The sequence below is a fragment of the Electrophorus electricus genome, chromosome 5 (genome assembly GCF_041902795.1).
Source record: "Electrophorus electricus isolate QZ-2024a chromosome 5, ASM4190279v1, whole genome shotgun sequence".
In the NCBI taxonomy this organism is placed as follows: domain Eukaryota; kingdom Metazoa; phylum Chordata; class Actinopteri; order Gymnotiformes; family Gymnotidae; genus Electrophorus; species Electrophorus electricus.
Window position 1 is genome coordinate 10,065,374 of NC_137501.1, and position 16,220 is coordinate 10,081,593.

Consider the following 16,220-nt stretch of genomic DNA (forward strand, 5'->3'; position numbering starts at 1 on the left):
TGTCAAGAGAAACAAAATGTAACATGCCCAGTGTCTTCTGCATGATAACACTGCAGAGCATTCCGAATCAAAGGATTTAATCAAATGCAGTTCCCTTGACCCACATCACATGAATAGTATGTAGGGAATATAATATATCTTGTGGAATGGAATGTCTTATTGACATTATACAGGGCTGGATGTTCAAGGAGTATTACAAGGAGACATATGCTTTCTTGATTCAGGCAAATAAACACACACACACATATATATACATTAAAGAGAATGTCGGGCCTAGTTCATACTGGGCTCACAAACTGGTGAGTTGCTGAAGATGAACTTAAGATTAGGGCTAGATAGATTTGGTCATATCCTGTCTTGCCATTTGGCCCACAATCTCCCAGATTCAAATATCTCAGCAATATCCTGTCAATCCGAAACATAATGTGTAACATTATAGTAACACTGCAACAAACAAACAAATAATGATTACCAATAACAAAATTCTAGTATAAGGAATATGTTTTTAAAAATATTTAATAAGTTTTTTTTACACTTACTTTGTACTTCTACTCATTGACTTTGAATTTTCTGTGGTTAATTATATGTTTCTTTGCAAAGCTTTGGACTCTTCCACTGTGTGCATAATAAAGTGTTGGTTCGTTGTGGCATTTGCCACATCCTGCTTAATGAATTTCGCATCATTTGTCATATCAGCGATTTTTATTTTGTTTTATTTTTTTGTTTTTGTTGTGTTTTCTGCTGTCAGATTAGAATGATGTGGTTCAAAATACTGACATATTATGCTCCATTCACTGATTAACAAACACTTGAGTTACTTTCTATGTAAGAAAAGCACAGGTCGTTCAGTAGAAATATTGTAATTTATTTTATTACTCTATGCTTAATATTTATTTGCTTTTTCTAATAGTATAAAGCCATATTTAAGGACAAATATACAAAAAACATAGACACATCTGATATTTTGCATATTCACATTCACCACATATAGTCTACGAACTCTGTTAAGTAATACCCCATTGAAACTGGATCAGCTTTATGTAACTTCATCAATATCAGAGAGCAAAGGAGCACTTGTGCAATCAACATTTTTAAAGCAGCATTGGTAGAAACTTTGTGCATAAAAAAACCCATAAAAATTCTTCTTGAACAAGTGCCTTAAAAAGCTTAAAATAGTTGTGTTTTGTCAACTGAGAAAGACCACAGAACAAAATTAAACATTAGGCACTTGGTATAACTGACTGCATACTGATACAATTAAAACTGCAACATCAGTGTGGTAACAACATAAGGCACACTTATTTTGGTATACTATAAATGTTGAAAATTGGAAAAACATGACAATTTGGTTTTATATTGGCATGGTGAGCTTATACATTCTATTAGATTTGTGCTACACAACTCTTAAGTGTCTTCTTGTTTGTAAGAGGATACCAACAACAACAAAGACCAACCAACCAACTAAACAAACATTTTTTTTTTTGGTGCAAAAATGATGAATATAATAAATTTGGTGTCTTTAGCCTATTTTATAAGTTGTTTACATCAGCAAATACAATTAAATCAGAGTATAAAATCCTTTAATCTAAAGCCATGACAACAAATCCTTAAAGCAGGCATATTTCTGATTTTATGGGATATTTCTGACTTTCCTTATTTTGGTTTCCTGTTTTTGCTGAGGCTGTAAAATTAAAAACCACCAGATGGCACCAAAGCAGAAGTAATCAGATTTAGGAAACATAAATTTTACGACTTGGCATTCCCATGAAAAAAAGTAGTTGAAAATATCTATGCTTCCTATCTGTAATTTCAGGTTATTTAATAAAAATAAACCATATGTGTATTTAAGCTGTACATATATAAAAAAGTAATACTGGCCGTTTTTATCATTGATTTTTACTGCTCAAGGCATGAGCTAGCATACCTTTCATAACGGGAGTGTATAGAACTCCACCAGGTGAGGAATGCAGAATAAAGCTGAGCTAATGTCTAAATTGTAGGTTTCAAATCTCCAGTGAAGTTACTTACATGGTGGTTTAAAGCAAAACAAAAAATAAAAAGGAGGACATAACAGTGTCTTATAACTGTAAATAAATCTAATAGACTGTTTTGATTTTTAAAATTGTTTTTTGGAATCTTAAGACAAGTCTTTCATTACTTTAAAGTAGCTCATACAGCCAGTGGCTAAAGCATATCTATTTGCATTATGTTCTGAAATATTTCCACACATTTCTTAAAAAACTCCACAATACTATATGAATGAATGACTTTTTTTTTTTTTTTTACAAAATCTTTGGTACACTCTGTACATTATTTTAAACTGGAGATTTATATTTTATATTTAGAAGTGTTATCCAACAATGAAACATTTCAAAAAATAATACCTACAAAGACCCTTATGAATCCTTTCAACACCTTAAAATATAAATAAGCCCTCCCTGATGTGATAACATATGTGATTATAGACATGACTAGACTGATCCATATCAGAATGAGTTTGTGCAACAATATGAAAACTTAATAAACACAGAAAAACATAAATGAACAACATGCCATTATTAAGGGAACACTTGGTATGAATAAGGCCTCTAAACACATACAAAAACAACTTCTTTAGCCAGTGTAGCTCTAAGCATCATTAGCATTTCCTGCTGAATGTATTAGCTGCCAAAAGCTAGCCTAACTGTGTATTTTCCAAACAGATCCTTTTAAGCAAAGTCCAAAAACAGAGGTATCACATTCCTAAACCAAGCTTATAACCTCGTTGGTCTCATCCTCTTGGCTGGCTAGCTTGTCGGTCACCATAAGGCTCTGCAGTAGGCCTGTGGGAATGACTGGCTTGAAACTCCAATTGCGGCTGGCGGCGAAGGGGAAGTAGGAGGAGAGGCGCAGCGAGGTGCGGACCAGCGCGAGCGACATGGTCTGCGGCCGGTGGTGACCCTCGCCCATGCTGTCCCACCAGCCTTTCTGGGCCAGCTCCCTCTGGAGCGCCCGCACCTCACCCAGGAGCTCAGCCAGCTTGCTGGTGATGGCCACTGACCCCCCGCCCAAGATCTGTGCCTCCGGGGTCCAGCGGAGGTAGCGCTGCATCCAGAGGCGCATGGCGGGCCCATCCAGGCAGGGCAGGAGCAAGCCGTGGTAATCCAGTGGTTTCTGCTGCCAGGCTTCGTAAAACTGGCGTGTGGCCACCGCCGGAGAGTCGGGAGGCACCATCCAGCGGCTGAAACGCTTGACCCGGAGCATCTTCTTCAGGCTTTCTGCCTCGTCTTTGAAGAAGCCCTTTTTCGGCGGGGTTTTGAAGGCCGAGCTGGGTAAAGACAGCTGCCGCTGGTGCTACCGAATAAAATGATAAGCTTTTGATATGCTTTATTGGTATAAAAATATGAATTACAAAAAGAAATTAAAAATCACTATCATCACTAACATGACAATTAATCCCTTAAGACAGATAAAAGATGAAAGATTATGTTTTAAAATGTAACAATGCAACATTGTAACAAAATGTAATTTGATGGCTAACAGAAAACTACTACAAAGTCTGAATCAAAAGAACTATGTCCCTTTTACCTTGATTCTTGGAACTTTGCGCAACACTTTCTCTTGCTTGAGCTTCTCAGCATACAGAGGGTTGATAAAGAGTTCCTGGGCCTTGCAGTCAAACTGCATCGACCAGTCCCACACTGCAGGCCAGCTCAATGGACCTCTTTGTGAATGCTGTAAGGTAGCCTGCCAAGGCAGTCAAGCAGTACTAGTCAGCGCAAGGCATGCCTGTGAAGTGGCCATGGAGAACATCGGCGCACACCTTACATTACAGAGAGGGAACTGTTGGTCTTTTAGCCAGACCAAGGGGCTATGCCACAGCAGCGTTACTGTGTACCTACTGTATTGCTGCACAACTGGAATTTTAAGTACATCCTTCTCAGATGTTGAAGCAATGTGAAAGTGATTATTCACTGCAATTACAAAAATTATGTAGCCTATTCTATGTATGGAGAGGTGGAATTCACTGGCAAAATATGGCTGGTTTATGATCAGGTATCACCTTGTATGAACTATCTTATATAATGCAACAACATTTGAAATGGACAGGGAGTTGACTGCAATTAAAAGCAACCATTCACCTTTCCACTGTTGTAATGAGTGGGTGCTAGCTCTACCTTCAGGCAGCTCTCCCTCTGAAAGGCAGAGTTGAAGAGGAAAGTGCCAAAGGCTGGCACATGGATGCTGTCAGACAGGACAGTCAGGTACGTTTCGGAGAACTGAAAGGCTGGGCTGTGCTGCTGAACCAACTGCCACACACACTCCAGGAAGAGCAGGAAGACTGGGGACTGACACTGTAGAATATACAAACTGTGTCATAAAGCACTGAGTGCAAGTCATATGTACACTGCAAGAACCTAATTTATCGGGCACGAAAACAGTTACAGGCATGCTTGGTGACTAAAATGAACTGAATAACCAACTGTTGAGCCAACTACCTCCTTGTCCTTCTGATGGAGGTGATTACATCGATCCAGGAAAGCATGGCACCCAGCCACCCATTCTTTCTGCACCAGGTTCTGGAAGCCTGTCAGTGTTCTGCAGTGAGGGTCCATCATGATCTGAACCAAGCTGGAAATTACGCAGCACAAATCTGAACCTTCCTCCTCTGCAATCAGCCAGGGACACAATAGCAATAAAAAATATGTTTAGATGGGTCCAAGAGCTCAGACCATCTGAGCTTTGTGTTCAAAAATAACACCTTTGACGTACCCGTGATAAGGACATTTGTGTTTTCCTTTTCAAGACATTCTACCACTTCAACTGCTTTTTGGAGACACTGCCTGCAAAAGATTTAACAATGGAGATTTCCCTCATCTGTGACAACAGTTTGGGAGGTACCACTGTATCTTTTTTTGGGAGAAAGAGCTGTATTTCTGAACCTGATAATGTCCAGCCAGCCTGTGTTTTCAAGAGAAGAGAACCACTTTACATCCGACATCCAAAAATCAGTTGAATTATCTACAGAGAAGAAAGGGATTATATTTAAAAAATCCCTATAAAATACATACAAAGAAAGACTATATGTCTAAGTACATCTTCTCTTTCTCAAGACCAAAAGCAAAGTGGGCCCCTGAGTACTCACCAATGAGAAAAAACTGCTTGAACTTGGTGTAAGACTGCTGAATATCTTGAATGTTTGGAAGTGTTTCCAATAGATCCTCTATTTTTACAGAATAAAGGTGGGTTTGGGCCACTGCATGCAGCATTCTGCAATAGAATAGAAAAAAAATATGAGAATAGGGTATATTTTATTTTTCTCCTGAAGTACGCAATGCATATCAGGTAGGATGTCACAAGATATCAAGATAGTCACTTGTGTTTACCCCTGAAATCACTGCAGGGAGGATGACTACTTTTCATGGTCAGATAAAGAAAGACTGACTTAGAACTTCTAGAACTTATAGTTGTTATAGTTTGTGTATAGTTTGTATTGGACCTACATTAGAACCAATGTGCCCTCTCTCTAAGAGAGAGAATCAAAATGGTAATGAAATTCACAAGCTGTATACAGTATACCTACGTAACCTAAAATGCTTCGATTTGTAATAATGAGTCAAACCAGTAGCCACTAATCAGCCATATGCCAATGATACTAAAAAATGAGGATCTCACTGTGTTTACCTCTCCATCCAGGCCTGTGCCACACCGTCTTCCTGGGTTACAGGAAGAGAGGAGGCTTTGAACAAAGCACAGCCACTATGATGGGACCAACACCATATCTTGAAGAAAAAATAAAGAGAGAATGCCAGCTATTATATCATTTTATGCCCTGGAAGCATTCATGCCTCATTTTCTTCTATCCATCCATCCATCCATCCATCCATCCATCCATCCATCCACCCATCCATTTCTAATTAATCAAAAACATTGCTTTCAAAACTTCATTAGAGATAAAAACCTGTCATCAGGTTTTTCTGAATAAATACAGTTAGTGTCTATACATTCTCTACTAAATACAAAAGGATAAGAATGTGCATTATGTATTACTGTCAAGTGTAATGCATAATTATACTATAGCAAAAAGACCTATGTAGAATACTTTGTGAAAGATAAAAAAAGAGCAAAAAGCTACATTCTTTTAGAAGTAATACCTCAAATTCCCTTTGTTGACAGTATAGGCTTTCAACTTTAAACTAGTTAGTATATCATGCACATTGATGCATCACAAATTTATTATGTTTTATAATTAACATACATAGCCCATTCAAAACAAAGTTGTATTAGCCAAGTCTCATTAGACCAACACCTCAACAAATGCTGTTAGTTGCATAATAAAACACTTACAGGTAATCCCTTTCCGGGGAATTTAGATAAATCATCATCACTGACAGCTGCCGGGATGATAAAGTACTTTGGTAACCTAGAAAAACATCTGAACATTAGTGTTCAGGTATCAAGACAGAATTTTGACTATTTTTTTAATTTTCCATCTTTTTATGAAAATATTTTCTCATTGCTATTTATGAGCATGTTTTAGTGCATGCACAGTTAATGGTGTATGAGATTGATGTGAGTTTAGTGTACATGAGAACTCTCAATTGTATGTATTATAGTCTGGCTAAGGTTTTGGCAAAAAGATCAGTAAAAAAGGAATTAAAATAGCCAACTGAACAAATTAACTCAACAAAGTTTCTGCATGTCATGCAGAGTAGGAGACAGCAATTTTGCAGAAGTGAAAAAAAAAAAAAGATCCAAATCTTGACAAGAGAAATTACTTGAGGAGAGTCATGAGTCAAAAGTAATCCAAAGATTATGGACATTTCAAGAGTGTTCAGTAGAAGCTGATACAGTGAGAAAAATCTGGGACCAGTTAAAATGGCTAACATGGTGTTTTAACATTTATCTGGGCTTATCTAGTGTCATATGCCACTGATGCAAGATGTGCATGAAGGTAATGTTAATTCTGTTGTGGAACTGATACTGGTTTGCAAGTCAGCACAGCATTGAAAACCGAAGCCATGACGGTTAATGATTTGACAAAGGGGAAGCATTTGAATTCTGAAAAAGAAAGTGCTGAGAACAGATCCCCATGAGACACGCTCACTAACAAAGTACTGTTTCTAAAAAAAAGATGAAATGTCCATCAGTGAGACTCATGCAAAAGCCAGCTCAAAGCTGTTCTGAGGCAGCTCTGCTTTGGAGGTAAAATGAACCCAATTGCTTCAGCCTGCACACTGTATATACCATAGACAGACAGACACACACACACACACACACACACATATACATACATACACACACACACACACACACGTGTGTGTGTGTGTGTGTGTGTCTATGGTATATAAAGTCCATTTGTTTTTTTGTTAGCCAGCTAACAAGCTAAATGATGGCAATTTGATGTCTTGTTGGCACTCTCATGATGTTGTGCGGTGTCTGAGAGAGGGCATGTTCCTGTTTTTTTAAAATCCAATACTCCCTTTTTACTTGTTGACGTTGGGAAATGTCTTTCTGGCATGTGCACCCATGTAAATGTTCCCTCTGATGAAGCCACAGAATGGTATGTAAATGCCCTGCTGTCTCTGAGGCAAAAATCAATGTAGCATAGTACTTTTGCTGCAGTATGTTCTTACACACTTGCTCTTAAAATAATTTGATAGTCACAACAGAGGAACCGCATCTTTGAGTATGCGGAATTTTAAACTCTCAGCCCATTGATTGCTAACCAATGACATTAATCTTCACCCACTGACTGTTAACCAAGTACATTTGTTCTGTCTCCAAGGCAGCAAAACCTTCAGAACAGTTTTAAGTTGTGGTTTTGCACATGAGCATCAGTGGCATAAGAGGTAAACTAGAAAAAACTGTGATAATAATAGCTGAAAGGTAAGAGAGAAGTACATTATGGTGAACTGTATTAAATGCGAATGCATTGTAGCAAGTCAAAGTAAAGAATGAATGGTAAAGTTAATTTATAGAGGTGCGCAAGGCAGAGACCAGTTACTTTAAAGGCAGGACATCAGAGTGAACCATGGCGCGGAGTGAGAGGACAGTACAAACCTCGACTTAAATGAAACATGTTCATAGTTTTAAATGGAGTGATGAATGTATCATTGGTGGCAAACAGTTTTGATCATCATGCACCAAGGATTATCTAGAGTCTACACAAGAGCAAAAGTTCAAACCTCAAAGTTGAGATTAAATATATCTGAACAACACATCTTAACACTTTATAATGTTCTATAATACTCTAGAAGTGTGTGCACTCTGTTGCTCAACTTCATTCAGAAGTCATAGCTTACCTTTCAGAGAGTTCAAAGTTCTGATTTTCAGTGACTATTCTACAGTTTCCCTTGGTCCTTTTCATTTCTTGGCTCCAGTCTTCTTGTGAGTCAAACATAAGAGTCCTCTGTGTCCTCTGCATTTCTGCACAGACATCAATAGAATTGAGATATTCAGTCCCACATTAATTCATTAACATTGACAATAAAACCAGGTTTTTCAAATAAGCAAGGGAATTTCAGCTATCGAACACAGGGAATCTCCTATTTAAAATATTTATTAATTTTAATATGAGGTGCTTAAGTAGGTAAACTGAAGCATATCATATTGACTTACGTAACTGGGACCATAAAGAAGTGTTGGGGGAAAGAATACCAAAAAAGCTGACTGCTGTTCAGATTACTGAGATGTAGTAGACTATGACAAAAACCACATTAGTTGAGATTGGCACCTCAGATCCAACATATATAGTTCAGCCACAGAGATTTAACTATACACATTTAAACTAAGTTTTTAATAAATTATGTATGTTTAAAATGTTAAACAATCATTTTTATTTGATTGTTATTTGATTATCCATAGGTATATATCCTTACACATTGAAAACTCTGGAGGACACCACCTTTAGAAGCCTACACAATGACAATTGCCAGGTGAGCATATACAGTGTAACATATACAGCGTATTTAATCGTGTGTGTGTGTGTGTGTGTGTGTGTGTGTGTGTGTGTGTGTGTGTGTGTGTGTGTGTGTGTATGCATGTATGTTTGCTGTTTATCATAGGCCTGATTCCTCAGCCAGATCATCACTAAATGTGGGTATGGGTACAGATTCAAGAGTAGAACTACCATTAGCCACCTCCTGCACTTGGAGTGACATCAAGATGTAACCCCAAACAGAAAGGGACATTGAGTCACTGATCCACCTAACCAGGATCTAAAGCAACAACACTGGAGTGGCATTTAGGCTGACAGTGTGGATGGCAGATGAAATAGAAATAAAAAGGAAAAGTAATCCTGGCAGATGGAACTGAACTACCAAAGGTCATAACTGACCTGGAGCACAGCTACAAATACCTGTGGATTCTCCAGTTACACTGGAGTCAAGAAGGACAATAATGTCCATTGAATGGTACGGCATGTTCTCAAGAGTCAGGTGAATGGGAATAATCAGATCAAAGCCATCAAGACACCCAGCAGTCACAATAAGCTGGCCAAGAGAAGACCTAGAAGCTGCTGACGTCAAGACCAGAAAACTTCTCACAATGCACACAAAACACTCCACCCAAGATCCAGTGTCCAAAGGCTGTATGTCAGCCACAAGGGGAAAGGGCCTACAAAGTGTAAGATGCACTCTCCAGGGTGAGACATGAAATTTCTATGAACAGTAATAGCCTCCAACAATGAGCTAATGAGGGAGTGCCTTAGAAAGATGGGGGAGATGGCAGGATAAGCCTCTCCATGGAATGTATCACCAACAGATAGCAGAGGTTGCTGACATAAACAATCTTATTACTAGCTGGAAAAGGCAGGACTGAAGAGTAGCACAGAGGCACTAATCAGTAACATAGAAGATATGACCCAAGGAGTATTCTGCGCATAGGAGCCTCTGAGACAATCCCTCACAAAGTAGCAGGATGCAAGATTCTGGCAGGAAAAGCACACACTAAGAGGCACAAGCAAGTGGCAGGGATCAAATACAGGAACATTTGCAAAGCATACAAGCTGAACTCCCCAAAGTTCACATGGGTGGTAAACAACAAGCCTTAAGATCCTCTGGGACCTCCAGAACCAGACAAATAAGCAAGTAGTGGTGAACCAACCAGTACATTGTGATAGTACATAAGATGCAGAAAACAGCAGCGGAAATAGCTATTGTAGTCCAAATGACGGAAACACCCAAAGGAAGGAATATGAAAACGTAATGAAAAAAACAGAGAATATTGAAGGTTAACGTCAAGGTTGTCTCACTCTCTGATAAATGGTCTTAATGTGAGTAAAAAAAGATATGACCACCCACTGGAAGGGTGAGATAGGCATTCATTGATACATTTTTACACACACATGCACAGTATATATCCTTGATCAAAAAGACTTACATATGACAGAACCAATTACACAAAATACATAAATGAATAATAATTGGCAAATTATGAAATTTGATACCTGGTCCTTTTGTGTTAGCATAGGAAAATGCAAAGACACACTTCAGCGACTTTGGCTCCAGGCAGTGGTGGACAATTCCCTGAAATATCTAATGCAAAAAGGCACAGGTTAGCTTTGGCTTTAATGTACCACATACATGTATAGTTAACATTAGGCTGAATCACCTTTTTGGCTTCCTCTTCTTTGGTGAAGGTTAAACAGAACTGGAAGACACGCAGGTCTTTACAGTGAATGATCATTTTTGATGGATACTTATTCTTCAGCATGCCTCCAGTTATCAACTTTTTCTTTTCGTCATAAACTGTGGAACAAGTGAATATTCAGAGAGGTATTACACATCAAGGACATAACTGTTGTAAATCCTTAGTGATATGCTGGCAAGTAAAGCTGTTGGTCAGTCTGATAAACCAAAACTTGCTGATCCAGTAACATGTTAATTATATATAATTTTATATAGTAGCAAGTTTATATATTGCAGCATGTCAATTAATTTAAGCGTTACCTCCATAAAGACAGTCCACGCACATCAGAGGAATGTCATTTTCTCCATACAGCTTATTCTTGAAGTGTTGTGTCTGCAAGTGTGTCATACAGTGGTCATTAAATGTAACAATATAAACAATTTAAACTGAGGTGTATGTGTGTATTTATTTATTATTTACAGAATCATTTGGAAGAGCTGTAGTACTGCACTGTTGTACTGTAAGAGGCACTAAAGATACAGATACACTGGTAAGCAATGCTTCTGAGCTCTTGTTGAAGAAATTATATAGCCAGTGTGAAAACAGCACAAGGAATTCATACTATTGTGTGCACGTGGGGTGGACGTTTCCTGCTGATAGATGGTGTCTTTTTTCACACCGCTCAACTGTTGACACATACACACTAAATTTGCTCTACCAAAACTTTACTTCCTGCTTTTGCCTCACTATGATATCAATCTAAAGATCATCTGTGCAAACGACCAGCAACAGTGCATCTCACTCTACTAACTCTCTAAGAACTACAAAGAAATAAATAAAGAATAATAACAGAATTTAAATCATTATACCTTTGGCACTACTGTGAAAAAACACTTTTTATAAAAACAAACAAACAAAAAACGAAGTTCAAATTAGCCCTTTAAAAAGGGTAATTCAAGCAGTGAGACTGCATGTGATAACATATGAAGGCATATTTAGAAATGCTGTTGTTGGATCCAGTTGTATTACTTTAATCCTGATTGAATTAACAAATACCAATAAATATTAAGAGTAAAACAGCAATAACCTTCCTTGTCTGATATTTTTTGATGAGTACAGTCTCACTGTACTCATGCACAATTTAATAGTGGCTGTGTTCCCACTACAATTACTCTGTCACTGAGTCAGAAATTCAAGTTCCTGAAACGGCACTTAAAAGTGAAAGCAATCCCTATTTACACTTCCTCTTTGACAGTCACCTGGCATGAAGACCAGATTCACAAACAAAACCACTGCAACTTTAAAACAATAAATCTGTATCTGATGGAAATGCTGACTGAATGAATCCATTATTTTTAACGCATTACAATATCTAGACGTTACATTTGTATACAGTTCTGTATAGTTAGATTTAGATTTGTATACAGTTAGATTTAAACAGAAGCTACAGGAAATATGTACACATTTGTATACATTTGCACAATACTGTACATTAGTGTGAGTTAATATTGTCACTGTTGTCATTATTCCATCATAGTTTTCTATTATATCTTTAATTTCTGGAGTAAGATGGTACAAAGTTGATTCTTTTTGCTGATATTTTAGGATGTTAGAACTGTAATAAGGATCAAACTACTTCCTAATTTAAATGTTCTGAATGTTAAACTGGAAGCTCAAAAGCTTTGCCATTTAACTGTTATTTCCTACCTCAAAGCTGCAAGAGGCTCAAAGGTTTCACATTTTGTGAGTTAATTCAACTCAATAAAAGGTAAGCTACTTGCAAAGGAAATATATTGCACTGAAATTATGCAGTTATGTGAAATACAAAGTACACTCTCTTTGAATTCTATAGTTTTATGTATCAGCACATAAAAAATCATCTGGTCCTTAGCAGGTCTAAAAATTAGGTAAATACATCCTCAGATGAACAAAAACACAACAGATTCCACCATGTAATTATTTATTTATTTAAGATGAATGAAGCCAAAATGGAGACGCCATGTGTGAAAAACTACACCCCATGAAACAAATAGCGTGTAGAACCACCTTTTGCAGCAATAACCTGAAGTAATTTCCTGTATCAGTCTCTCACATCATTCAGGAGGAAGTTTAGTCCACTCTTCTTTACAACTGTTCTTTATTCTTTATGTATTTTACACTCTTCTTTATTGCTTTAGTTCATTGAGGTTTGTGGGCATTCGCTTATGCACAGCTCTGTTAAGGTTAGCCTTCCACAGCATTTCAACTGGATTGAGGTCTGGACTTTGGGCCATCACAACAGCTTGAGTCTTTTCTTTTTCAGACATTCTGTTTTAGATTTGCTGTTGTGCTTGTTGTTGTTGCTGTTGTGCCTGTTGCATGTCCCGATTTCAACCAAGCTTTAGTTAACATTCAATTCTCAAATACTTTGTTATACAGAGAAGTTCATGGTCAATCCAATGACTGCAAGATGCCCAGGTTCTCTGGCTGAAAAACATTCCCAAATCATGCTTGACAGTATGTGGTGTTTGCTGATATGCTGTTTGGTTTTCACCAAATGTGAATTATGGCCAAACATCTCCACCTTAGTCTCCTCTGTCTATAGGACATTGTTCCAGAAGTCTTGTGGTTTGTTCAGAGGCAACTTGGCAAGCTTAAGATGTACTGCAGGCATACTGAAGTACATCTTTATAGAAAGAAAAAGCTTTCTTCTGGCAACCCTTCAGTCTTTTTTCTAATTGTGCTGTCATGAACATGAACGTTTAACATACTGAGGCTGGGACCACTCTTCGGAAGTTTGGCAACTGTCTTGAATGTTTTCCAATTATGAATAATCTTTCTCACTGTAGAAAAATAGACTTCAACTTGTTTGGAAATTGTCTTATTACCCTTCCCAGATTGATGGGCAGCATCAATTCCTTCTCTAAGATCATTGCTGATGTCTTTCCTCCTTGGCACTGTGTTAACACACACCTGAATGCTACAGACCAGCAAACCAAGAAAAACTCTGCTTTTATAGAGATATTATATATGGTCACACTTGCTGATGATCAATAAATCAAGAGCATTTAATTTGCAGCACCTGTCTGCTATTTAAGATCTTCTATTTATCTAATTTTAAGACCTGCTGAGGACTAGATTATTTTTTATTATGTCCTGATACATAAAACCACTGAATTCAAAGAGGGTGTTATTATCCTTATCTATGATCAAGCAAAAACAGTATTGATTAATTCCTAATGCTGGCCAGAGGCCAAAATGTATCATATTAAATTTGTCCAACAGTTATGCCATAAAAGCAATCATATATCTATCTCAAAAAATTATGTTGGACCTATACCAATTCCAAAAGCATTGTGTGTAATGGGGCTTTATTCATTCCTAGCCTTCTCACTGGTCCTTACTGGCTCCTCCTGCGGAGTTTCATCACTGATGAAAGAGACACGGAAGTTGGTGCAGAGAAGTGTGCCAAAGATGCCCCGCTGAGAAATGTCATCTTGCGTGTACTTGAGGATGGGGTTTGTACTGCAGAACACGACTTCACCTGGGGATTGGTACCAGTTAGTGACATCACTTAACACACAGTGACCATCCAACATAGCTCACGATATTTCATGAGGAAGATGGTGACAAACAAACCACAACAGTAACCAACACATTTTTAAAATTATTTTCAAAGCAAAGTTCAGACTGATTAGGGCTGGAAGTCCCAGTATTCAAAAAGATATTATACTTTATCATTTAATTAACGAAAAAAAAAAGAAAAAGTGTTTTTTTTTTCTTTCTAATGTTTGTTATATGGGAACTAAACATGTTCCCCATGGGAGGAAGTAGAGGTCCTCTGAGTAAGAGGAACTAACAAAACCTCTCATTAAAAGTAATGCACAGGCTTGCGTAAAGCACACAAACACCACCAGACTGAAATGATGTAAGCAATGACTATTTAGTAATAAATCATTTGTAATAAAAGACAAACAATTATGGAAAAAAAAAAAAAAATTATAGCAATTTCCCAATACCTGGCAGCAAGTTGGGATGCCTCTCTTTCTTTTGTGGTTCTTTCTCAGATTTTATTTCCTGTTCAGAAATACATTTTTTTTTTTCAAATAAGAATGCATTTCAAATAAGTGTATTATATTCTGACAAGTACAGGAAACAAAATTTCATGTTTACTGTCAAGTCATATACACTGTCATTCACTTTTTACATAAGGCTGAAAAACCAAACGGTGGCTGAATTAGTACCCAACTACACATTAATAGTATTCCAAATAATTAATGCATGATGCATGCATGATGGCTTACATCAACAACAACATTAATCCGAAGAGGCTGCAATCCTCCAAAGACCTGAATCAGGTCTTGAATGAATGACCTGGTTGTTATTCGTTGTTGACATCAGTAGTGAAAACAGTACTGAATAGGAGTCTCACAGATGGAAACAAATGAAAGAAGACTTCATCTTAAACGCAGAAGTCAATACTTAAGATCAGAAGTCATTACTGGATTCGCGGGTTATTAACCTAAATGATCCATTAAAGTTTGCTTAACTCACTCATATTTTCTGTGATATACAGAATGCCAACAAGCTTTTCACACAGAATTAAAGAATTTAGAAAAGGAAGAAAACAACTTATTTACTATCGTTATTTACATCGAGTTGAGTGGAGAAAATCCTGAGTGGTCTACTTGTGCTCTGATATGTCTTTCAGCGCTTTATTGTGGAAAACAAATACAGACAAGAAATGAAATATCCCACTCCAATGTCGACCCACGCCCGCGCGGGCGCACGCGCAGCACGCATGTCAGTGAATGTCAGCATGAAAACCACATGCAGCGATGTTGTGTTAGCATTATTGAATTTTGTATTACATAAACTGTCACTAGTAAATAATAAAAACTATTTCGATAAACTCATCGATGTACTACCCGACGAACCCACAAATCCGAAACTTCTTAGCTTTTTAAAATGCTATAAGCAGGTTTAAGAATTGTTCTTGTGAACAAATTACTAAAGCGATCTTTAAATTACGTTGCCAAAACCATTTCTATATTTTCAACAATAAAAACTGAAGCTTGTATTTAGAGACTTCCAGGTTCCCCTAAACTTGAGCAAGGCACTCAACAATGTCAAACTGAGCTGCAACCCAGCCAAACCCCTCCCAGTACATAGTCTACTACTGCTTAGAGCTTCTTGTTTCTTCTTGCACTTTCTATTCCACTCGAAACAATAACAACCATATAAGACGTACCTCCGGCGTAACATAAGATACGAATGATGGTTTGGTAGATTTCGCTCCCCCGCTTCCCAAACTCAACATTTCTGCACTCCGTAATCCCAATTCCCAACCAACCAGGTGGAAATCCGGGAGAGCTCGAGCACAGCTTCCTTCTATCGGTTTTGAAGGCAGTATTCCAATGTTCGTGGTTGAAGATTAACCTGTTTGGCAGTAAACCGCGCCCGTCCTACATTATTGGGTTTCTTCTAATGAACTATTCATTTGTAGTGTGCGTAGAGCCACTGAATGTTATTGTATTATGTAGCTGCCAATCAAATGTTATCTTCCATACGCTTCTACTTCCTGAATGACGAGCGTAGACGTCATACGGCGTAGCCGACTACGCCCTTAA

The 16,220-nt window shown here is 37.7% G+C and overlaps 1 protein-coding gene across 2 annotated transcripts; it reads right to left on the minus strand.

The window, feature by feature from the left end:
• Window positions 1-844: 844 nt before the first annotated feature.
• Window positions 845-16,113, minus strand: mtmr12 (myotubularin related protein 12). Of its 2 annotated transcripts, XM_027029744.3 has the most exons (16): window positions 15,842-16,113; window positions 14,610-14,667; window positions 13,995-14,134; window positions 10,932-11,004; window positions 10,594-10,730; window positions 10,430-10,517; window positions 8,286-8,409; window positions 6,328-6,403; window positions 5,665-5,762; window positions 5,126-5,250; window positions 4,923-5,001; window positions 4,753-4,823; window positions 4,479-4,648; window positions 4,158-4,334; window positions 3,568-3,726; window positions 845-3,333 (listed from the first exon to the last, which is right to left on the minus strand). In XM_027029744.3, exons 1-16 carry the CDS (start codon window positions 15,908-15,910, stop codon window positions 2,743-2,745), a joined length of 2,235 nt encoding a protein of 744 aa, XP_026885545.1. In that variant the 5' UTR covers window positions 15,911-16,113; the 3' UTR covers window positions 845-2,742. The 2 variants fall into 2 exon arrangements, with proteins under 2 accessions (XP_026885545.1, XP_081570274.1); XM_081714148.1 differs by lacking the exons at window positions 14,610-14,667; window positions 15,842-16,113 and having other exon boundaries at window positions 13,985-14,116.
• Window positions 16,114-16,220: the final 107 nt, after the last annotated feature.